General features: G+C 31.1%; 1 protein-coding gene across 4 annotated transcripts in view; it reads left to right on the top strand.

Annotated features, from left to right (window-relative positions):
* LOC116771692 (potassium/sodium hyperpolarization-activated cyclic nucleotide-gated channel 2) overlaps positions 1-26839 on the top strand; it is a 109720-nt gene that overhangs the window by 34763 nt on the left and 48118 nt on the right. For all 4 annotated transcript variants that reach the window (XM_032663604.2, XM_032663602.2, XM_032663607.2 and 1 more), the window contains exon 2: positions 23488-23693. In XM_032663604.2, the coding sequence (XP_032519495.1) occupies positions 23488-23693 (206 nt within the window). The remainder of the gene's footprint in view (positions 1-23487; positions 23694-26839) is intronic.

Below are 26839 nucleotides of genomic sequence, written 5' to 3'. Positions count from 1 at the left end.
AAGTTTCTTTCTCGGAAGTACAGAGACAATCTAGTAGAGCAAGAAGAGAAGGCTCTTGTAAATAACTTTTGTGTACTACAAACATGCAATAAATATGTTATATTGCCTGATAAAGGCATGAATAGAGATTTTCATTATAGTATATAAGAGTACCACGCGTACACATTTAAATTAAAGTAACGTTTTCCGGTTACTACGCGTTTGTTGTTATTTTTTAACATCATTAACATGAATTGTAAAATAATAAACAAAGAGTAGGTAGAGTCCAAAAAAAATTAGCTTCATTTAATTTTTTTCGTTTTTCAGAATAAATATTAAAATAAATGGACCTTACAATAAATTGAATACATTCAAACATTAACCTCCGACACCATCAACATTAAAGTATAAGCGACGTATGTAAATTCTGTTTAAAGAGAATGTGAGGGAACGTAATCCTATATGAGATTTGCTCACAAAACATTCATAATCCCACTGAGCTCTAATGGATTGCAGCTTGGTCTCGCGCTCTATAGGAACAGGAATGAATCATACTGCCAACATACATACATACATGATTATTCTCTCATTGTAATAGTTATTAGTGTGTTCTCCGGGATTAATTGGCTCCTTAACTAATTTAACGTCTCCTATGTCGGTGTAAACACATCGCGAATTAATAAAGTGATTTATCATTTATTAGTGAATATAATATTACCTTGAGTTTCAAAAATAAGTGTAAATATATCAGTGTTTTATTAAATCAACGCTAATTGTTATATATACAATAATATTATTATAACCATGTTGTATTCGTGAGATACATTTTAAAAGTTCCGTAATATATATATTTTTATTCTTATTTGAAACGATTTTATGATTATGGAACATTTTTAAAAGTTCCAATTAATGTAACCTCAGTGAAAAGTGTGGAGTCCGCTAAAAGTTAGGCACTCTCTAGATGACACAAAAGAGATTATCTCGACAACACTCCCCGTAAGAGCTGTGGCTGGTGGCAAACGCTTTTTTATGTCGCAGCGTCATTCTTGTCGCTAAAGTGATGAAGCTGTTCAAATTATGTTCTGTAATTTATGATATATTAATTGTGAGCGTATTTAATTATTTTTAACTATTTATTTATGTACTCTTATAAGTTTTGACTGCACTTTAATGAATGAACATCTATAAAAGAGTGAATATCGTATATTTTTTCAGTACATCACATTTCTCAAGGTGAAAGGTAGATTGTAATATTTGGCTGTTTTAATTATAGATATAAAATATATGAACGTCCCTGAAGTAGATGACGTTAGCTGTTATGTATGTGTGATAAAAATTATAACAATACTTAACAAATTTATGTCAATTAATTAAGGATTATATATAACGGGGTCGGATGATGTGGCTTAATGTGAAATAAAGCGTGAAAATGCATTACATAATATCTGACACCTCGTAAACAATGTTTACCTTAACATCGGTTCACGTAACGCTGGGAAAGGATGGGCTGACAAGTAACATATCAGACAATAATCCTGTCTCGTTGTGAATAGGAAACTATCGCTACAGAGCAATGGAAACGTAGACTCGTGTTTCGACATATGACCATCCGTACAGCAAATTACGGATGCGTTCAGTTTAAGTCTATATGTTTGTATAATTGATCGTAATGCATTTTATGTTAAGTAATTCTAATGTATTATTTGAATGATTATATTTAATTTAATTATGTACATTGTAATTAAAATCTATATTTGATTATCGAGTTTCGTAATTCTGTTGTTATTTACACTTTCAAATGATAAAGTTCAGGTTATAAACGCCATTTTCATTTTAATTTTTTTTCCCATATAAATGTCAACGAATTGAAAAAAAAAATCTTTTATCGTGGTATCGTATAGATTTTTTTTTTATTTAAATTACATTTAACTATATGCTAACAAATTTTTTTGATTGTTTTCAGGTAAGTTCGAGTAATAGTGTGAAACAATAGCACGTAAGTAATTTTCGTCTTAGATTTGGCACGAAATATTGAACTCATGTTATAAAAAACTTCTCAGTCTCAATCAATGCATAAATGTGACTTTAAATTAACCCACATAAAATCTGTTCTATAATATAAGGGATATTACGGTTTTATATATCAATAATATAATTCAATGTCCTGATGAAGTCACAGCTATGTTTCATAGTTGGACTGTATTTTTCCTTGCACCGTGTTACTGGGGCCAATTTGGCTGCTAGCCAACAGTACATGCCCGGATAACTGAATATGAAAGTGGCCTGCACTATTAAGTTTTTAACTTTCAATTTCGACAAATCCAATAACTTTTGGACTTAAGGAAGCGTTGAACTAAAAACATGGTATCGTTGTGAAGCAAAAAAATCTATAATGGTATGGTGGTAAAAACGTGAGACAGAATTTCAAATGTATTGATTGACTTCTTTTATTTAAAAATCCTGAGATAAGTCCGATTTTTTTTATATAAAAAAACATAATAAAATATATATTTTTAAAGAGTATTGGCAATAAGAGTATTGAATATAAATTAAATGCATTTTTATAAAACATAAACAGCTATTTTCACTACTTACGTCATGATTTATGTTTAAATACCGGAACTTTATACCAAAGGGACTTTGCAACAGAAAATGTAATCTCTTTGGTAAAATATCGCTATATTTAATTACAGTAATTAAATTGTTAGTAACTATGTATATTCTCATTTTTTAATTAAAATAAAAGACAGTAAAGGGGAAGTTCTAACAACTTAAAAATTAAAAACATATTTACTTTTATAAGGCAATTTAAATAAACTAATATTGTGAAAATGTAATTTTCATCTCGTCTGCTCGTGTACACGGTTGCTGCAAAGTAACCGAAACGTCGGGATTATGTAGTTTAAAATAATATAAAACGCTAAGAACATGCGAAAATATTAGTTTTATTTAAATGAATACTCGCAAAAGTTTCAGATATTGTTATGCTATAAGGCAACCAAAAAAGATAGAGAAACTTTTTTTTTAATGTGAAATGTGGCAAAGGAGCAGACGGCCTACTTGGTGGGCAATAACCACTGTCGCCTATTGACATCCGCAACATCTCTGTTGAGGATGCGTTGCCTTGGTTTTTTAGGAATAGGGAGGGGTAGGAAAAAGGAAATGACAGGAAAAGGTGGGAATAGGGAATGGCAACACTCTCACTCATCGGACGAAACGCAGCCATTAAAGGCTACTTCACGCCGATCTTCTGTGAGAGGGTGGTACTTCTCCGGTCGAGCCAGCCCATGTTCGATCTATAGTGACATGACTACAGCTAGGCTCCACTACCTACCAAAAATATATTATTATATAATTATGTACATAAACTTTTTACTTAACTCATTTCACAGTTGGGTTTATGGTATAAAAAAATCTTTGGTTTTAATACTATTTGGTTTACAAATATTTAATTAAAACTGTTTACTATTTTCGTAAAAGAAATAATTTTCATTTTTTCGATTTTTTTTTGAGCGGATTGAAAAAACAGACGAGAACCTGAATTAATTAAAGGCATTTAATCTAGCCATCTATAATTTATTTTTAAGACAGGGTAGACTACCTTTAGATGCACCACAGTTTAGTAAAGGTACTGGCTGATTCATGAAAATAATTGTTTTTGAAAAAAAAAAAACAATTTGTTTTGATTTTGACTTAATAAAATTAAATAATACTATTCTGGGGATGATTTATATAAAGTATTTTACATTAAACAGTTTATTCCAAATTGTTCCCAAGAAATATCTATTCTAGAGAACCATAAAGTATGGCTTGGAGGTAAAACACGACATGGAGTCACATAGACAAAGTATACTATATAAAACTTTAATAATATTATATTAAATGACAAAAAACATTAAGAAATAAATAATAATTCCAAACTGAACTTAAAATACTTTGTGAAGTATTTTAAATGTCTTAAGCATACAAACGCTTTATACAACTTTCACGAGACGAAATGTTTGCTATATGGAACTAAATGCACCGTAGTCCCACAATATATCTTAAGATATTCGTAGCCTCGACACTAATGTCTGGCATTATGCCGGCGGCTGCAATACAAAAATATTTTGAATGTATTTGTCTTCGAATTTAATGTGGGTCATTAAAATTAAGATTGTACTTTTTTGGCGGATTCGTTTGTGCACTTTTTAAAATCTTGATCAATTTTATTCAGTGTTATTAAATGAGAAAAAAAAGTAAATTATTTGAATTCTCCTTCGACGAGTCTATCAAAGTTGGTTTTAAAATTTTCACTCGATTGTGTTGTCGTTCGGCGGTGTGATATATTTTGAAATCGATGTTTATGAACTTAACATGAGACAATATTCGTATAACACCTTTTAGAAAGTACCATGTCCTGTACATAGCCTTATATGATTGTTCCTTGTCTTTTAAGCCCATATGTACTATTACTATTGTATACTATTCACAATTCACGTACCCAAGAGATTACACAAAATTTAACCAGACTGTTTGTTGATTTTTAAAACATTTACCCAACACGTAAAACGGAATGTATCCCGTAAAGGCGGCGTGAGGTGAGTAGACAGACTCATGCGATGTTTGACACGCAATACTATATTATTCATCGCCATCGCTCATACAAGCCCTTCAAAGGTTAATACTTCAATAAAGCCTAAAAGGAAGGATTTATTATGGAATAATAATAATTATTATTTATACTAGAAATGTCAAAGTTTTATTTAATTTTACTTTTATAAAAAAAAAAGTAATCGGATGTCAATGACAGTTTACAGTGGTGTTGCAAGTCACTCGCACACTCTGCAAGTGTTGCAAGTGTTGCAAGTCTGCTCGTGATCAAAGTTGCTGCAAAGTAATAACGCATAGCTATCCGAAAATACTACTTTCATTTAAATGAATACTCGCGAAAGTCTAAGATCTCAATCTGATAATAAGTGCATAAAAAATAATTCATATATTAAATATTGAGGAACACGTCACAAAAGATAGTCATAAACGATGTATATTTTAGAAAGTGTAAGCAAATCCAGGGGTTGTTGATAGCTCAATATTAATATATGCAGTACATCAACAAGAAAACTTCCAAAACATAAGGTACAAGGGACCGTCATCAAAGATTCACTAAATAGCTGTAAAAATTGTCCTCCATTTTGCGAGCTGACAAGAGATAATAACGGGGGTTGTATAAATCAAGTGTCAAGACGGTTTCGTTGCCTGCTCCAAATAAAAAGGGGAGTCAGTTCATAGTGATTTAAATGTCCTTACAGCTTTGATAGCATCTATCGAATCGCCTTTAATAACAGTTGAAATAGACTTTATTTTAATTAAACAGATATCGATGATAATTTTATTTATTTTATATCACGATTTTGAAAATACGTCATATATTTTTAAGATGGCGTGACAACTTATGTCGAATAAGGATAGTAATTGTACTATTATTTATACAAGTTTAGTTCGAATATGATGCGAGTTTTCTTAGAAATGTTCTCAAGTAATTATATATATAAAACACTCGCCAATATAAATCTTTAATAGGCGGTATCGAATGTAGAGCAAAGGTCAAACGCCTCGGGTTCGCATGTACTTCAAGGATAGGTAAGGCTTATTAAATATACTTATTTTCTAACATAACATAACATAATAAATAACTAATAGTTATATAAGGCTCTGTATCAAATATACGGATGAAATTAATTTATAAACACCATATACGCAAAGACGTAGTAGCGAGAGACTTAAAAGAAATAATCCCAGATTATCTACTTCGTCGGATTTTCTACTTACACTGAACTTTCGATCTTCGAAAATCCCCTGTAACTTTTATAGTGATACGAAAATGTTACGTGAAAGATTGTAGTGCTTTCAGTGTGAGAAAAAATTGTTGTTCTCTAGTCCATTGTGTTGAAATCGACCGCTTAAGTTTCAGCGTGTGTTGAGAAAAAAATTGCCCGCCTTTGTTCTGTTATTGTTGCAAGGAATTTAATGTGAGCCGGCCGTTTCAATTGCCACTCGGCTAAGTAGAGAGTTATTATAAGTTTAATTATGTATGCTCCAGTGATGTTTTTTCGATCATTAAATTTATATATATTTTATGAAATACTCACGTAAATAAAATGTTTGTTCCTCTTTTAGACTATTTATTAACTAAACAATTTTTTTAGCGAGAGATTGAATCAATTTAATACTCAATAATAGTATATAGTGGAGGTTATTATAAAATCTGAATGATCAACGAAACAGAAAAAAAATCTTCGTAATATGTCACATGAATAACCGCTACGTCGTTTGTGTGAAGCCTTCCGCATTTTCCGATAATTTTGAAACAAACTTGAGGGCTCCTTGGATCTCATTACACCTGTACTTGTATCGCGCAATCAAAAGATTTCCTATTTAATGAACTCTCTTCTTTCTGACGATATAACGATGTTTTAAATGGGGATATATAATTTAAAAGACTTTCACAACCCACTTCCCTTGTTCAATAAACTCTTTCATATAATTTCATTTAGACTATTGCATGGAACACAAAAACCTGTATAATGTTTCCTTTAAATACATATATAGATTCAAACGAACCTAAATACATTCTATTTTGAAATATACTCGACATTAATGTAACTCACCAATAGCTTGAGACTATTTAATCTTCACCGATTCAATAAAACCTTTATTCGCATATGTATATTTTAATAAACAAACAACAGCACTAATGCACACAGCATCTTGTTTTTATCTCGAGTATCACATCGACGGACTAATGTTAAGTGACGACACTTACACCAGTCGTTATTCGTTTTGTAATTGCTGGGGTAATGAACCGCTTTACGTCTAGATGCGAGATTGCAGCTCTCAGTGTATGACACTCGTGTGAGTGAGTGAGTAAGTGTATTGTCAAAATAAGCATTTGTCACAATAAATTGTTTATACTCATTTTATTCATTAATATGAATTACTGATCCCTACTAAGTTTGAAGTGACAAAAGAAAAGAATCGAAATACGTATAAGTACTTAATTAAGTTAATGGATAATTATTCAGTATGAATAAATTACAGCTGAAGAAAATGAATTTATTAGCAGAACATTGATTAGATTGTGGTATTTTTTCGTATTAAAATAATATTTTATTAAAAAAATATACATTGAATATCATAATATTATAAATAGTACCGTGAATTTGTTGAAATATATATATACACTATATATATATATATATATATATATATATATAGTGTATATCACATGAAGTTATTGAGCGTCTGTTGTTTATTTTATTAAAAATTTAACCAAGCAAAGATAATTTAGTGAAGGTTTGATAATTGTTATTAATGAAATTATATAAGTAAAATAAAAATATGAGAATTCACATACTTATATATATATATCAACAAAGGCAGAATAAGGTTTAAAGAAATAAAGTAAGAGTAAGTCGATGTAGTAAATACTCTAATATATACATATATTTTTCTATCGTCATTGATCCTTTAAACCTAAATGGGCTCAAGCTCTGTGATATTAAGTGCTTTTTACCCGTCGGCAACATAAGGGCGGTTACAAACATTAGATTCGTTAATTAGCAATACAATATGTTCGTAAAATTTCTTTATTGAGCAACATATTTTTCTATTTATAAAATTATAATTACAGACAGACATTGTCACCATTCAAACTATTTGAAGCATAAAATGCTTAAGGCTTACAGAGACGTGAATTTAAACGCACTATAGAGTCGCCACTTCCCCTCTTGAATAAGTAACAAGGCGTCGCCTCGAGTGATGATTTGAAATGAGATTATTTTGATGAGCAGAATTTACCTGAGCCCTATTTCCATTAGTCTCTTTATGCCGAAATACATTAATAATATAAATTGGAATATTCCCTGTTCGTGTAAATATTTGCTGCTTAGAACGTTGTGATAATGTTCCGTGGTATTGACGAAATTTTTATTTATGAACGAAACATAATGGCAGAAAATATTTATCTTATATTAAGCGGATAACAATGGAGGCCATTAAAGATCTCGAAGACGGCCACGTTAAGGGAACCCCTTTAGGTAAACGACATCAATTAGACGTTGAAATAAAACGAACAATGGGACGTAGATGATGGATGACGTCACGAGAGGAAACAATAATAGTAATACAGATTCAAGGTCACAGAAAACATAAATATTATAAAATAAACATTGACACTTGAGCTTCAGAAAATATATCAATTTCATACACAAAACTGATTTGTTATTATTATTTTTTTTAAAGCGATTTAATTTAATTGAGTAAAGCGTACTTTAAAGATCACTCAAACAATGGTTTAGTTAATATTTTTCACACCCTGAGACAAAAAGAGGTGTGTGTGTGACTGTCTGTTTGTGGCATCGTATCTCACAAAAAGATCGACCCATTACGATGTCGTTTTCTCTATTTAATAGTTAATTTCTTTGCAGTACTTCTTAGCTATGTTTCCTTTATGACAGTTCGGCGGTGAGTATTAGCTCTTTTCCAAAAATGTTGCTAGGCATTTATGGCCTATCATTTTTTGATTACCAATATAATCGTTAAGTGACAATTAGCGAGACTTATTTTATTTAATAAAATTTAGTTATTACGTCCTGTTAGTGGGTATTAGTTTTCTTTGACTGCCTGAGCTTATTATATGTAAGTGAATACACATATAAATAGTATATATCAATACTTATTAAAGCTACGTTGGTACATGACCCTAGGCTATCCAATACTCGTGATGACGTCACGATATTGATTTCTTTTAACCGAACTGTCATCGTGACCCGAGTGTTGTTAAATGATTAGTTCAAAAAAATATCGAACAAAACATTAATATGTAATTTTATGATGGAAAATAAAACTGTATGACTCCGCTATGAATGAATATACGTAATAGAAACGCTCAGTTTTCAAAAATTACGAAAAAATATAAGTAGATATTCATACTGGTATCGCATAAAGTGATAAGTACGAACATAATTGCGCACTTCTCGAGAAATAATTATGAAGCCGCGATGACGGGGAAATTGAGTTATTAATAGACATAAAGCTATTTAGATGTGAACCTGAAAATAAAAATGTTCATTTAATATAAATATATAATAATGTATTTATCAAAAAAAATGTTCTTGAAAAAGATTTTCTTCGAAATTTCTTAAAATTATATTAACTTTATGAAATACTGTGAATAAACTGAGCAGAACTAGCTTATGGCCTACTTCCGAAATCAGATTTTCAGTGAACTTGTCTCCAATCGTGTTTATGTAGATTGTAATATATTAAGAGGAAATTTGGCCAAACTTGATTGTTGTAAATTTCACGTTAGAAAATTGTAGAAACGATTAAACAGACATTCAACTTAATGTTATGCTAAGAAATGTTCAATTATCTATATTTTTATACGAGAAAGTACAACAAAATTATGATTTTTATAGTTAAATGTACAGGAAGTGAATAGCGCCATCTGGTATCAAGTAGCGAACGCATAACATCTTCAAGGTTTTAGCAATTTTTCACTAGATGCTATTTAATTTAAAAGACCCTTCTAGGGCAAATGTTGCTGCAAATATACTTTTTCAAGAAATTAACCACGTTTTAGTGGAAACGCTAATAACATATAAATATAATTATACAGTATTCATAAGATTCTTGACAATAGATTCTTGAAGCGAAATAACTTTTAACAATGACGTCAAAATGAAAATACAATGCCCTATGCCTCGAGCTAAACTTAGAACCGCTTGTTCTTTAAAGAAAGAATTTTCCATTGTGCTGGCAAAGGGCTATGTTCAAGGACATCAACCGGCAGCCCTCCACTCGAAGGCTGTTTGTAAAGCCGATATTGCAGATTAGCCCACATTTCGACCCTCACCTGAAGCGGTTTTGATACACTTATAATAACGTTCACGAATAACTACAACGTTAAAACTGTTCCCAATTTACGAAAATCCTCCACAGATGGCGCTGAACATAATCACATATAAATATTAATAACATATAATAACAGAAACAATCCAAGTTTTCACAATAAACATGCATTCAAATCTTGCATTCATTAAATTTAAATGAAATAATTAAAGTTTATGGCAAATATCACAATTTTATCGTATTATAAATGCACGTCTAAATATGGAACGACATTTTATAAAAATTGGGGCAAAATTTATTGATGTATTGTAAGTTAAGACTAGGACAAATGAATTGCAAAGGACAAAGCGGCTAGAGGGGGGTGCGTTTGGTGTGTGGGGGAGGGGTGACGACACTTGCGCCCATGAGGCAGTGCTCGCTTAACTCCTGACCCATGCGCATGTCCCATGCGCCCTGTCCTTCCAATTCCACTCAAACTAAGTCTCCGTTACATAACTTATATAGGGCACTTTAAAACATAGTGATAAGATTTTTCTGTGATCAAATTTTTGCACGTTTTTTATAAGCATAGTTAAGCTAGTTATATAAGCCGCCGTCCACTAAGCTTCGCTTGCCGCTTTTGTGATATTCGGTTGTGATATTGTAGGCAGGCTTTTTGCTCATTAGTTATATTGTAACGGAGACTTTTACCCGTCACTGATCACCTGTTGTCCATACAATTCCATCCCGAACTCGTCCTGGTGAGCGAGTAAGACTGTGAGGTATAGTCGCGTGTGCGCGTCAGACGCACGACTTGTTGCACGCGGGTTGCGATGCGCGTCTAGCGCTCTTGACTGTGGCTCGTCACGGCTTCGCGCGTCTGGTGGCCGCGCGCCACGCCATCTGGCGGCTGCGGCGCTCCGGCTCTCAACCGACCCAGGACTCCAATGACCATGAACATACCAACCACCTGTACGTCTTCTTTCTTCTTGCCAGCTTCTGTCTTTTTAGCTTTCTGTGTTTTTTATTTTTTATTTCATACATTTCATTTTCCACCGGCCTCGCTGAAGTTCTCTGATTCGAGGCCAGTGGTTCCGCTTGACATATATTTTCTCTGCTCTTTTCCTCTCTTCTCTTCTCTTTCATTATTCTCTACCTTTGTCTATGATCCTTATCAGGTGAACGAGATGTTAATAAATGTATACCAGTAAATGTGTTTTATTTTGCGCTTTGGTGTCCATCACTCCAGATCCCGATATATGTTTGTAATCCATCATAAATATGGCACGAATCAAGCATTGTGTACATGATCATGTAGTTTGAATATCGATGTTGTAATATCGTTATTATTTAAGTAATTTAAAGTTAAGATGAACTATCATTTATTGATACAACAGAATTTTGTCAAATGAATTAATACAACCCAACCTTACCTTTAATATCGCTGGGCCGTAATTCAGGTCAAGGCGTATTTTTCGCATGTCTAAGAGAAAATAAAGTATTTCCTCCGTTACAGCGATTGGATTACCATAGCACTACTTTTTATGGAGGTCATGAAACTAAATATAACGTACCTTATTCGGAGTAATTTGACGTTTCGGTGTCATTTTTATTCAGCCGTCTCCGACTCCGCTCTCATACTTGGAATTTAATGAGATAAAGCAACGACTTAATTCACCTTTATACAATTTCCGTTAAAAAAATATACAAATATTTTACACTTCTTATTAATTTTAAACCTAAATCTAACTGTAAAGATAATAACAAGTTAAAATCTTCATAATATTATATCAATGTACAACAGCTATAAAGTCTAGCTTATGAGTTATGACCATCATCAAATCGAGAGGAATAATCCGTCTCCGGCTATTGGTATCAGATGTTATTAATACACGCCTCAGTATCAAGTTGTCTGTGAAATATTAAATTGCTGTAACAGTACGTATCGACGTGAGCGGTTGGGGGAGGCGGGGGAGACCTGGTACATTCAGGTCACGTTCAAACTGAAATTTCGAAGAGAAATTCATTTCTAAACTATTTATATATACAACCTTATGTCGCTGCATACAAGAATCAAATTGCAATGTGCCAAATAAAAATGAGAGTAATGTAGTTCAATGCTAGTATTAATAATGTTTTATTGAGTGAAATATATTTATATATGTGGGTATATAAATAGCTAATAGCCTGAATGGCGATGTACGTCCCACGTAGATGATGACGTAAATATTCCGTAGCCGTAGCTGGTGGGCGGAGGATCGTAGCGACGCCTACGGAACGTAGACCATATTACAATCCCATTTCCAATTGTAATCGACGTAAATGCTCCATCCAGGAATACCAGACGTTCTAAGACATTTCTGTAATAAATAATGACTTTATTTCATTACATATAAATAAACTTCTTTACAATTCTTTACATTTTTTAACAAAAATACATAACAGACAATATTTTGCAGTAAAATTTATTCTGATAACGAATTCAATAAGGTGTCTGAACACTAATGTATTGGACAAAAATGTTCTACAAGAATACGCTAACTCATCGCCAGAAATTAAATGAACTTACCATTAACTAGACGATGCATTTTATTGCGAAATCAATGATATTGTTCGTAATAGATGAAGAGCGGTTTGTTATTTACTTTTAAATAAATGAAAAAAAACGGCATTATCCAAATGCATTTTAGGAATAATCTCTGTACTGGTCATAAAAAATAATAGCTGTGTACATTTCTACGTAATATTGTCTTAATCTTTTATAGCGAAAGAGTTTTTTAGAATCATTTTATATGAGTTGCTCGCCCGAGACGGGATTAGCCCTTACCCGAGATTTAACAAACATGGCCGCCGGAGTACATGGCAAATAAGTCTACTTTTTACATGAAACGTAACAATACTGCTGATTTTTGCTTATTTTAAATGTGCATATAACACAATTAATTCGTTTATATAACCCTACTTTTTATATCAAACATAATTAAACACTCGTTATATAAAAATTTTGCTTCATAATAATTCATACGGTATTCAAAAATGACTTTAAAAATATAAATCACATTAATAACTGGTTTATCTTATGTAATCATTTTGATTTAAAGTTCACGGACGTTTCTATATTCGGTAAGAGGAGTAAAAGCGTTCTATTTACTTTCCTCGACCTCTTGACCTATAAAAGTGTTACGCAACGAGTGCATGTTCAGTGTTTCACACAGTTTGGATTAACGTGATCGTAGACTTGTCCATATAACAGTGTGGCGTGCTGTTAAAAATATTATATACCTAGCATAGAATAATAAATGTGTGTATTCACTCAAAGGGAGTGTATCATTTACGCTGACGGTCGTTTCATTAAAATGATTGTAGAATAAAAATTTAAGCTTTAACGACAAAGTATTGACAATGTTTATCCTCGATTACATCCAATTTCTCTCATTCAAATCCTCATCCCGATCGACCTCACGGAATCTGCCATCCCTATCCCTATTGACCTACAGTCTACCTTGTCCTGTGAATCGCAGACGCGGCGCCGCCGGCGTTATTGACCGGGTTATATTTAGACCGCTCCATCCCTGTTCGACCCGAGGAGTTCGCCTAATTTTCATCACTTGTCTGAACATGATATGTATTGTTGAATATAAACTACGAGCAACAAAAGATTTTATTCACGATGCAAAAAACTATACTCTTAGCACATATATTTGATATAATTTTTATGATAAAGATAAAACGTTACATTATAAATTGTACTATAAAAAAAATATACGAGAATTCATACATTAAATAAAAAAAACTATATATAACTATAAAAGTTATCGTTAAGAAAAAAAATATTTATGGAAAACGAGCATAAAAATAAAAATATGTAGGTGTTTTTAAAAGATCTCATTAAAATGTTTGTATACGTTGCAATAGTTATTTATACAGCGACGCTATAAAACGGGTCATGAGCATTGTAAGAGCTAAGTCATGGGGTCTGAACCCCAAATTACGGGAATTTATCGTAACAGTAACAGATATACTAAAATAGCCTCGTAAAAACCTTTATGATGTACTTACGGTTCGAAATAAACAATAATGTTCGTGATTGAGTACGCAAATTAGGTTCACCCGCAAACGTTATATAGGGACGTTTATTTTGATTAAATTTTTCAAGAATATATAATTAGTTGAATAATATAGTAAGTATATTATTGTACATTTTTATCAGCGTACTGACCGAAATAATATGAATTTTATATGATTTAGAAAAATCGTGTTTATTTATTCAATAGTAGTTTATAGAAGATAGTTGTGTTGGATTTAATGTCACATTCGCTAAATAATGCTCCCGAGAGATAATAAAACCTTTTACAATTTACGAAATGATTCAAAAATATCAAAATGTTATGTCCCGAACGGCGGGCATTATGTTAGCTAATGCTAAGTTATCAGCTTACATTTTCGTTGCAATTTCAAATTGTTAGTAAAATTTTTGTTAGCTTAAGTCTGATTTTAATGTTTGCAAGGTTGTTTAAATTAAACTCTACCGTACTTACGTCACAGTGTTGGTGATTAAAAAAGTATACAAAAGTTTAATTTAGATATTTTTGAATATGAGAGTCAAGTTAAATCATCTGAATAGTCTAATAACGTTAATTCTGATACTCAAACGACAATATAATGGACATCCTAGTTATACTAACTGATACAGCCAAATAATTGTTGTCATAACACAACTGTTATACAACCCATTTTATAATCCCGTACAAAAAGTAAATATTACCATTTATTAAGCTGACAAAGTCAATATTATCACCTCAGCGCCACTTCCGCGCGAAATGTAAATATTAAATAACTTCTGCTCTACGGCATAGATGGCGCTAAAAAGATTCTACTACTGGATCATAGATGGCGGCACGTCTATGAAGTACAATTGCAAAAATTTGATTTAACATTCTAATTGTATTGTACAAAGTTTTCAAGTTTTATAAAGTTTAAGGATAAGATAATATTTTATTACATAAATTATAACATCTCCGCCACAATCAATCCTTCGACTAGACTGGTTAAATTTATATCATAAAAAACAATATTTTTTTTTACCCTTCCTTTTTTATACAATTGTCTTCGAGCCAAAACAAACGTCTTCAATCGTATTTGCAGAAAATTTAATGATATAAATACTCCTCGGTGAATTAAAGCGATTAAGGGAAAGCTGGTGATCGGTAGCAACCCTGACCCAGCACGCGAGGTCGCGTGTTACACCTCCAGCTAATCTAACTGCAACCCTGAACAAATACCGCCACAAGCTAAGGTTAAACTTTTATAGAGAACTTGACGGTCTGTGACGTCATGTCTATTAAAAGGTTCATCGGAATCATGTACCTGTATATTATGTACGTGATATTTATGCTAACAAAGCTGCTTCGAACAAGAGTGTAGTTCCAAATCTGCCTTCAATCGGTCCGTTTGTAACGCTCGTTCACTGAAAGGGGACATCACTCGCTGGTAGACAGTTAAATAGACTGTACACCAGACAACACTGATTTAATTTAACCCACGAACAAGGTATACGAAGGGAAGGTTATGAGTTGCTAACGATAAGTTTGAAAACACACAGAAGCGGTATGAAGCTTATATTATGAGGAACTTTTAATTCATCCGGCTTAACCTGGTCACAGTCTGCGACCGCCACGAGCGATATTGTTACCTAACTCCGATTTTTCCAATGTTAAAATTTATTAAACTAAAAAGTTATCACATAAATAAAGTCCCAGATCGTGTCCGCTGTAAATTTAACTACTTATTGTTAGTTTTAAATGAATTCTACTGTCAAGCAATTTATAAAAAACAAAATATATGATATTTTATCAGTTCGATGAGCCAATTTTTTATATAAATTTATTATTTTTTACATAACTATGACAATTTTTCACATTTGTTTAATTTAAAATTGAGAAAGACTTTTCTTTTAATGTTTTTATTGCAAATTTGTTTATTCTCAATTCTTTTAAATGAAACTAATATTTTTCGGATATACTACGCGGATGTTATTATTTTTAAAAACTACATATACGTAGTATATCCGAAAAATATTAGTTTCATTTAAATTAATAAAACTCACGAAAATCTTAGATCGCATGATGTATTCTCAATTCTGCCGTAGGAAGTGAATTGCTTGATCTAAGTGACATTAAATGATTGCCTACTGATGTATAAATACTTACTCCATAGTAAATAAAATACGAAATCAAAAGTCGATTTAAGTTTTATTCAATATTTCTGTCATGTATTCACGTCTGATAGTAATTACATATATAATTCTGGCAGAAAATATTAGAAATATTAGCAGTACCTAATTCATTGATCGCATGACTGCTTTAATACAAACTAACGATACAGTCTGAGTACTAAGTATAAGAATTAGGTTATTAGTAAATAAAAATACTGTTTTTGCATGAAACTTAACTTAGAAAAAATAATTGAGATCCTAATGGTGTCGTGTTGGTAATTGTTGATCTTACAAAGAATAATGTATTGGATTAAACAACAGCAGAATAATTTAGATTAATTTTATGTATTTATTAATTAATATTATATATTTATTTAAATAAGAGGTAAATTTTATCTTCAAATCTAGAATTTCCCGCTAAAATTCGACAGTTCGCAAACACAGAACACAGATGGCGCTACTTTAGTTGTCTCAGCTATTATTTTATTCAAAACATTCGTCTCCCTGAAATCAACTCAAGACTCCAAGATGAAGGCACGGACTTATACCAGTTCATAATATTTAAGAATTTTCTACATCACCAACCGTCAGTGTCCCCGCGTCTGGTAACTATTTACACAAAACAGTATTAAATATAGATCGGTACGTAATATTCATTAAATAAATAGACGGGACTCGAATCTGCGACTTCCAGAATATAGAATCGCAATAACTAGAACAATTGAGCTTATACTAATACTGGAAACGGTGAATTAAACTTTCTTACTTATTTAAACTATATGACGTCACACACATATACATATATATCACGGCAGATATAAGTTATGTAATATTTTAAACACACTAATATAAAGATACTTATTTCATATACTTCATGAATCAGAGGAATAAATAGTATATACTGATAATTTACCCCGACTTCGCCTAACAGAAGTCCTATGAGATCCAAAATCATCCATTCCATTTGCCTGAATTTATTTCAAGCGAAATTTCATCAACTAATAAATAGCTCTGTGAATATTTTGAAACATTCCCTAACAGCACTTAAGGAAAGCTAATTAGAATAATCTATTTGCATTTAGATAAAATCCATTCCGCAATTAATGTGATTCGTGACGCACAAAGCATCATCTTATCAATGAAATGAGTGAACTGGTTGGTTATCTTTAAACTATATAGTTTACGAATTGTTAAAATTAATTCAATAATCACAATTTAATTTATTCATATTAAGAACATTAATAAACGAATAGAAAAACTCTGAGTCGGATTAATGTGAGGCTGTTCCTGACAACAGCATCATATAATTCCGCAATTACTCTGTACTTGTGTAATAATTAATTAATTTATTATAGTACCGGGTTTTTAATTCTAAGTATTTAAATTTTTAACGACTGTACTAACTTGTCGAAAGTCTAAGGTCTCGTCATTCCAATTTTTTCAGTTTGAACTGACTGTTTTCGTCAGCCGTTCGTCTTTACAAAGCCTTGCGTAAGTTTTTCTGCAATGCGCGTGACATGATGTCCTGGTATCTTGGACTTCCTTCTACAAAAATAAGCCTTTTAGCGTGTTATCTCAGACCGCTGTTCACAGGAAACAAATGACCGCTACATCATGATGTATGTATGTATGTATGTACAAATGTTTCAGTGTAAGAAATATGTAATTATTTCCTTCCTCCTTTCACAAAATCTCTATGATATCAAACTTAAAACATGTATGTAGGGGTATTTCCCCAGCTGCCTGGATTCCCCAACTCCGAAGATCGTCGTAAGCCATAAAACGATTATGACCAATTTCTGTAAGCTTGAGAAGGAAGTCCCTGATTATTCAAAGACACATCAGACGTTGAAATCTGGCTGATTCTTTTGGGACGCGTCATCTAGATTTGGCCCAATCCATGCCAATCATGAAAGTTATGCCATTAGAGCGCTTAGATTATTGATATTGACTTAATGTGGTATAAGCGGAACATTAATGATTCCTTGATACTTTTTTGTTTGGACTGGAGAATGTTTGATTGTCATTCCACCTATTGATATTTGGAAATCAAGTAGGTCGTGAACTACCTTAGTATCAGTCTATTCACCGTTTTCGAAGACACCCATTCAAAGGACATTATTGAAGGCTTTTGGACACATGACATCACCTAAACCAATGCTACCCATGGTTAAACATGACTAAACATTACAAAAAAATGCCTTCCATATTATATTAATGTCCCTTATATTCATTGAATAATTTAGTCATAGCAATAGTTTTCCTTATCGTTTTAAAATTACTTCCACTAATCTGTTAATATATAAAATTTCCTCACATTATATCTCTCGAAATTTTAACACATGTCATATATGCATGACGCATGCATAGAGACGTCTATCCATGAATAACTCTTTGAAGTCGCTCTGAAAGATAATTTTTTTGTGACTTTGAATAAATATTATACACATAATCTAAAATTTCTTTTTTAATTTTGTCATATAAAATGTGATTATATAAAAATTCTTCTATTTCATACTCTTCTGTTAACAAATCTATATATATATATATTTTTATATAAAAAAATATTTCGTATGAGTATTTTTTCCGAATGATTTTAATGAATATAAAAAATATATATATAAAGTGATTTAATAAGTTCTAATAAGAGTGTGTACTTTGTCATAGAGGCTTAATAACCGTTTCTCAATGAATTACCGGAATAAACGGAAAATAAAATTATGTGCTCGTAGTTTCTTCAAGCCTTTTCGTTCAAATTAACTCTATGCAAGACAAACTGCGGATGAATCTAAGACTATTGAAAATACACTCTCACATCATAACTATATTCTGTACAACACATAATTAAGTATTATCTATTGACATAAATTTTTATATCAATCAAGTGGTATAAACCCAATTAAAAAAACGAGATGCAATAAAAATATTATCATCAAACCATATCACCAGATACTTAAGTCTTAATGACAGCAGCCATCATACTGGCTAATTAAGAAGAGTATCATTGAACTGACAATGGAATAAAACAAAGGCTAGATGAGGCTCACATACGTTCACGTACAAAACGTAGAAACGTTATACAACGTAACGTTTCGCGCCAATTAAGACAGCTGAATAACGCTAAGTAATCTAATTCACTGAAAACGCAATGCCTGAAATTTGAATAGAAAATATAAGATTAAAAATTCGTCTAAACGTGAAGACAGACACAATAGCTGTATTAGTAAAACAATCGAAAGTGTGATATGTTTGAGGTTACATCATCGAATCCCGTAATCGATTACTTATTGTTTTAATTTTAATTTAATTCATTGCTATATTTTATATGAAAAATGTTTATAGGTGTATTGACAAGAGTGACAAAATTAAACAATTAGTTATTAACAATAGAACAAAGACCGTTTAGGTTGAAACATAAAGAATAATTATTTGAACATAACATTAAGATTTTATTATGGTAATTATATTAAGTATAGAAAAAGTAATATATTTTGTTGAAATGATCAACGAAATGAATAGAATATGATAGAAATATTATTATAAAATCTACGTGTATAGGTTTACATATAATGTCTGGTTTACGGTCACATAAATATTAAACATTGAAACAGGCTTTTAAAATATATTAAGAAGAATAAAATATAATCAGTTGATAGTTAAAAAAAAATATAAATGTTACACGAAAGATATTTTGACTTGGACATAATTTTCTGATAATTTGATATAATTATCACCACGAGACAATATCGTGTAACTACTCAAAACAAAGTTATATATAATTATATTGAAATAATTACATTTGGTTTAAATTCACGATCATAACACGAGTCAAAGCTGTTCTATTTGTCGTAGACGTTGTGGTTCAAAACATAATTGCAGCGAGCAGTGAAAGGTGTTCCCGAGACTGATCTCTCGTTAGTAGCGTCATACGTTATCCTGATGTCCCGGGAGAGATCACCAAAATTCAAGGACCTATTACACCGTATTTCCTGCGAGAGTTCTCACGTAATCATACGATCCGTCTCGTGTTGACTAACTGATATTAATTTCCCTTCAAACACTGGATCTTCGTGATAATCACTAAGCAAGATTAACTCTGATTCAAATTCCAATTAAATGTCAAATATAATTTGTAATTTTTTCCAATTTATTTAATGATGTTTTTTAGCGTATTTTTTTATTTCTATGCAACCTACTTTTCGATACGAAATTAGTCTGTCAGTGTCAGTGTCAGAGTCATAACACGTGAAACGAAATCTGTTTAAATTTAACGTATTTATAAGAATGTGCTCTCGGAAAATGTGATTTTGAATAGCTTTTAAATTAAGAATAGAAGTAAATTTAAAATATATTTATTATAAAGGTCGAAATGAAATTAAATATTTTAAATTTATAACATAGTCATTGCTGGCTTCTTTAAATATGTTTTTTGTTATAAACGACACGAGTAACTCTTTCGTTACCATGATAATTGTATTTTATATAAAATATGTGTTATTATTTAATAAATAATTTATAATATAACCTTAACCTTTTTTTATAAACTAAATCTTTTTTACAATGTTGCCATAAAATATGTATATAAATAGAATTTCTTATAACATTTTTATTTATTTTTATGATTTCTGTATATTTTTTTTAAATTATATTCATGATCAACTGTATTTTTTTACTTATATGATATGGTTTTTCGAATTAAACTAAATTATATTTTAATATTTGATAATATTTTCTACAAATATTAAAAGTTAATGCAGAAGTTATCATTATGAGTACAATATAAGTTATAAATATTATTTTTTTAAATTAAATATTATAAAAAAAATACTACTTCGAAATTCATAGTAAAACTTCCCGTCTTATAAAATTCTGCTCACGATTATATGATTTGAATGATAATAAACCTCTAAAATATAATTTTTCACTATGAAACATAGATTTAAATACGGACTCTGCTCTTCGTGGGACGTGAAATGTCATTTGATCTCTCTTGTCAGTAAAAGGTTTCCTAACAAGAACCGCACGAGCGTAAAACTAATCTTATATATAAAATTCTCATGTCACAATGTTCGTTCCCGTGCTCCTCCGAAACGGCTTGACCGATTCTCATGAAATTTTGTGAGCATAGGTCTGAGAATCGACCAACACCTATTTTTCATACCCCTTAGTGATAAGGGTTGTTCACCCCTAAAGCTTTTATTTTAAATTTTTGAACGAAATTTTTTGTTTGAATTTTTTATAATGTGGCAACAAAAAATACATACAACCCTAAAGTTTTGCTTTTTTATCACCAACCTCTATTTTTTTATACATATTTAAACAAAATACGAGTGCATGTTTGTTTCAGCTAATATCTAAAATGGCTGATCCGCGTTTAAAGGGACTTATTGGCAGGTAGCTGATGTAATAAAAAGTAACTTAGGATACTTTTTCAAGATCCCGAATGACAATCCCGAAATCATAACGCGCGAGTGGGAGGCAGTTTTGTCATAGTTTCTTATTATTTTTCTTATGCAGACGGAGTCGCGGGTAACAGCTAGTAACTTATAAAATATAAGTAAATATAAGAATACTTGGAGAGTTTTAACCCAAAAATAACTTTCATATAATATAACACAACAAAACTATTTTTAAATGTAAATAAGTTTTTCGGATACTACCTGTTGTTTTCATAATGAGATCTAAAGATTTTCGCGAGTTTTATTCATTTAAATGAAACCAATATTTTTCGGATATACTACGCATGATTTATTTTTGTAGAAAACTACATACTCCCGACGTTTCGGTTACTTTTCAGCAACCGTGATCACGGGCAGACGAGCTGCGTAGTTTATCCGAAAAATATTAGTTTCACTTATACGTGTTGTTTTTTTCATAATTTTATTTATACCCACGTGGTCGCGACGTTCCGGTTACTTCACAACAGCCGTCACGTTTTCACGGTTTGGTTTCATTTAAATGTTTATACTCGAAAATCTTAGATGTCATTATCTAAACCATTTTTTTTTCGTCTTAACACATAAATTATATAGATAATTAATAACGTCCATTAAGTTTGTCCCATTCATATAATTCTATGTCGTGGCCTCTATAAATAAGTCAGGGCGACACTCGGCCATGCTTAGTCCTTGTTAACGATCTAAAGCGGAAATGCAAAAGTATAAAATGGTTTATTAAAATCCTCGAGATTATAAACATAAACAGCGAAATAAACCGAGCGATGTGTCTGGTTTACGACAGTCGTCAATATTTGTATCGTTACATGATATCTAAAAAAAAAATACGTAGAATTTATTATGAAAATTAAAATTGCGTTTATGTATTAGTTTAATTTAACGACAGAACCATTATAATGTTAGAAATAAATCGTTCAGTATAATTTTATAGACGTTTTTGTTTTGATTGTGATACAATTGTTAAAAATTACTTGTACGGTGGACACAGTCGTCTTGAATCTTAAGATGCTTTACGCACGAACGAGCAGGTCGATTTAAAAAAAACGACCTCATTTATAGTAAAACCGCCTATGTCGTTGTAACGTTTCGTGAAAATGGCAATAATGATCGATAAAAAATGCCCATTTAACAAAAACTGGTAGGTTTTTGTATACATCATAACTGTTAAGAGTAAAGTTAACGTTAATATTTTCAGTTTAGAAACGGTTTTCCTTAGTACGTGCATAGTCCAAGTTTGAATCGTGACACTACATACGAAGAGTTGAACGCTTCTTAATACTATATATTGATTACTTACTGTGTGAGATTACTTTTGAATGAATACTATTAACATACGTTATGTAGTGACGGTGCCAACTTAGACTAATAAATCGTTATAAATGAAAAAGATCATATGATCTTTTAATTAGTTTGCTATGTAAATATGCATTATTAGTCCTTTGAAATGGTTTCTGCCCAAACACATAATTAAATCGAGAGACATCAATGCTCGTTAAGATATATCCGCTCGCTTACATACATACATCTTTATATTATGTATGTATTTCGTATTTTAAGTCTGATTAATTATTTTAAATCTGTCAGTATTACATGGTAATTGTAATGGCAACACTCACTGCTGCTTCTGAAATAAGCATATTTTTGATTGATGATATCCATTATTTAGTCTTATATTTGAAATAATTATTGTTACATTTCTGTTACAATAAAAATTTTAAATGGTCTCAAATTTTTCATTAAAAATAGTGAGTTTAGATGGAAAGCATTTCAAGGTTCTCTTTTTAAGCTTGCCAAAAAGAAATTTCTATTGAACAGTACTTCTGTAGCTTCTTCTGTGAATGCAGCCTAGAAATTTCTATCACGCAAAACTTCTTAACGTTCCTCTGTAATGCTAGCCATAAAGGCGAGCTTTTATGACTTATAGTGAGTTGTAAAGTTCATTATTATAAAAGCTGAATATTCCAGATGCGATGATGGTGGAGGCGGCGCGGCGACAGGGGGTCGTGCGGCATCGTTGCGGCTCGCAAACGGGCGGGTTGCGGCACAATCGGCGGAGCAGCTGCCGCACTCGCCCGCGGACTGTGCGTCCGTCAGGATCTCCATAGACAACACCAATACATGCTGCACCGATTCACTCGTCACCGCCCTTGATGACGAGACGTTACTACTAGGTCAGTATATAGAGACGATGACGGGACACAGAAATAGTCGAAGAAGTTTCGGCAAAATTAGGATTCAGCTTGTCGTTACTTGACTAGAGCAATAAGTTTTTGTCTTATGCTAGTGTTACAAGTGGCGCCATCCATGCCGTACTAATTATAATATACGATAATCCTTAGAGTTATTGTAATGACTAATTATAATACCGAACCATTGTAATTTTGTAATGGCAACATTTACGTATCACCTTGTATTTGAAAACTATAAATACTGGCTTCTGTCATTTTGTAAAACATTACTGGAAGTAACGCTGAAAACTAAAAATCAAGACTGAAACTTTACCTTGAACACTCGTACGGTTATCGTCTTGGAATAAAAAATGTATTGAATGTTAGATTAAGAGGATTGCAAAGAGAAAAAATCAAAAAAGAGAATTCTTTGGGGATTTAATTAATCAAATCAAAAATTAAGGAATTATTTGAATCGAATACTGGGTGGGATGTTTGTCGAAATGTCTATGAAAAACGTTATTTTTAGGTAAGAAACTACAAGTGAATGATACGAATAAAATAATGGATAGACTTAACATATTTTCATGTATATATAAATATAAAAATTTATCATATTTGGCGGGTACTCCTTAGGTAATGCCAACCTACATATATGACTCAACGTGATCAACTGTTAGTGAGAACGGTGACTGTACTGCTTCAGTTCTACAAGGAAATGATAATTTACCGAGATGGTTGAATGAGGGAATATTTATTTTGGTACAAAACAGCTCCATACGCCACTTGAAGACACTATACTGATAGGTATTTCCTGCGATGTTATAAACGAAATTATCTCATTGAAACAACAGGCCGTAAATGTCATGAAAGTTGAAAATTAATCCTACATTAGTATTCATTTGGTATGACACAACTCAATGACTTCAAAACTTCAAAAAAATATATTGTTTTCCATTTCAAATAATACATTATATCCTCTTTGATTCAGATCTGACATTTCTCTTAGATTTATCAATTCATATATATTTTTTACGACGTAACTATTCTATATATACATACTCGTATAATCCATTAATCAGCTCTATACCAGATACCCGAACTTTAATACAACATTAATTTAATTTTGCAACCAAAATATTGACGGATAAACTGTTATTTTATAGTAATACACTCAGAACTATTATTTAAAATGAGGAAATGTTTCACAACGTTCTTATCAATGACGGATATAAGCTATTATATGTATTATTTTTAAATGTACAGATAAAATTATATTCAGCCCCGAGCGTTCTGCCAATGTGTGCGGTAAATAGGATAAAATACTTGTATATTATATTTATTGGCGATTTTAAACAAATATATGTATAGTACTTATAATGTAACAATAATTTGACTACACGAATATTTAAAAAAAAAAGTACACCGATTTAATTTTAAAAATAAATTTTAATGAAGGTAAAGACAAAATTTCCGATTACATAATTATACTATGTGATATATGAATTTACTGTCTGTATACTGCAAACAAAGATTTAATTATAATATTTTTTTAAAAAATAAATAAATTACTATCCTATGGATAATATGGATGCTATGGATATTCACACTGGAACATATGTTGTTATCGTAGGATATAAATTTCGGTATTTTATGTCATTATTCAATGCTAATATACTTTATATAAATTGTATCACATAAAACATAAATTAAAAAAACATTTAAATTAAAAAAAAATATTATTCGAATTTTCGGTATTTTCCGTCCTATAAGAAAATATCAATCACAAATAACCCATTTAATTAAATATCTCAATTAAATTTCAATTAGCCATAAAAAGTGGCACCGATAAGATAGGTTGACAAAGTAAACAAACATTTCTTAGTGAAAAGAAAAACAATGACGTTTTTGGTATTTGTTGCTGAAATTTTATCATGTCAATACGATCTAAAATATATTTGTGCCCAACAAAGAGTCTCCGTCACGAATAAGCGGGTAAATGACTTTATTAGTAATTCGGTTCCCATTCCTACTTTTACATTCGTTCTTATAAACCGATGACGTCATCGCAGATCAGCAAAATTTTTTTATCGTCAACTTGAAGTTTGTTCAACCTTCATAAATTTCTTCAAGAACAACACTAACTTTTGTATAGATTGTCTTTTGAAACGTGATATATTGTCATGGAAAATAAAATGAAGTAATTCGTAATATTAATACTAACAACCAAACGATGATTGTGCAATAAAATAAGCTGTCAGATTAAACAGAAGCTCATTTGATTCTTTTTTAATTCGGTACTTTGTAATCACGTATCGTTGAACTACTATTCCACAAGTTTAATTATCGTTGAATTCGAATTTTACTGCGATCACATACCATTACCAATTATCTTATTAGGTCTCTACAGATATAAAACAATTTTAATATATATTTTAAAAGGTGATAGAAACAAAATCTTAATCATTCATATAAACAGAATATGATTATTTATAAAACATTTACATTTATCCAGTCGACGAACCTTGTCAAAATGCCAATGTGAAAATTATAAAATTACACGTTACAAGTAAACAGGTTATTAGAAATGTTTATGGAAGTAAAATTATTTTATTATATCCATGCGTAAACAAGAATAATTGTATAAGTTTACTGGCAAGAATTTTTTATTAAAATATATAAAAATAAAAAAAAGCTGAATCCAATACCGTTCGAAATTTGAATATGAAACTATATGATATTAACCACTAAGTCAACTCGTCTCCTGGGCTCCGTGCCATACTCCGCGTCAATTATGCTGACATTAAAATTGCAAGAACACATCAAAGACTTCAACAACGCTGCGTGTATGAATATTAACTTCCATTTTCAAATTTCGACGATAATCCAGCGTCTTTATAACTTTAATTATGATGTTTATAAAGTGGTGTATATAGACACCATGTTTTAATTTATGAATTTTTAAATTGTGTTTCTGGTGCTGTGAATGAATTATAATTAAAAATCACATCATAAATTAATATCTTTTTATTTTGATATACGTATATTTTTAATTAAATTCAACAATAATTAGTACATAATTCACGTTATCTTATTTCAATGGAGACTGTAAATTTCATGGATTCACTGGAACCTTGGATAATTTATCG

This window comes from Danaus plexippus (assembly GCF_018135715.1).
Source record: "Danaus plexippus chromosome 16 unlocalized genomic scaffold, MEX_DaPlex mxdp_23, whole genome shotgun sequence".
In the NCBI taxonomy this organism is placed as follows: domain Eukaryota; kingdom Metazoa; phylum Arthropoda; class Insecta; order Lepidoptera; family Nymphalidae; genus Danaus; species Danaus plexippus.
Note: the sequence above shows the minus strand (reverse complement) of the source record. Positions and strands in the feature narration are given on the sequence as shown.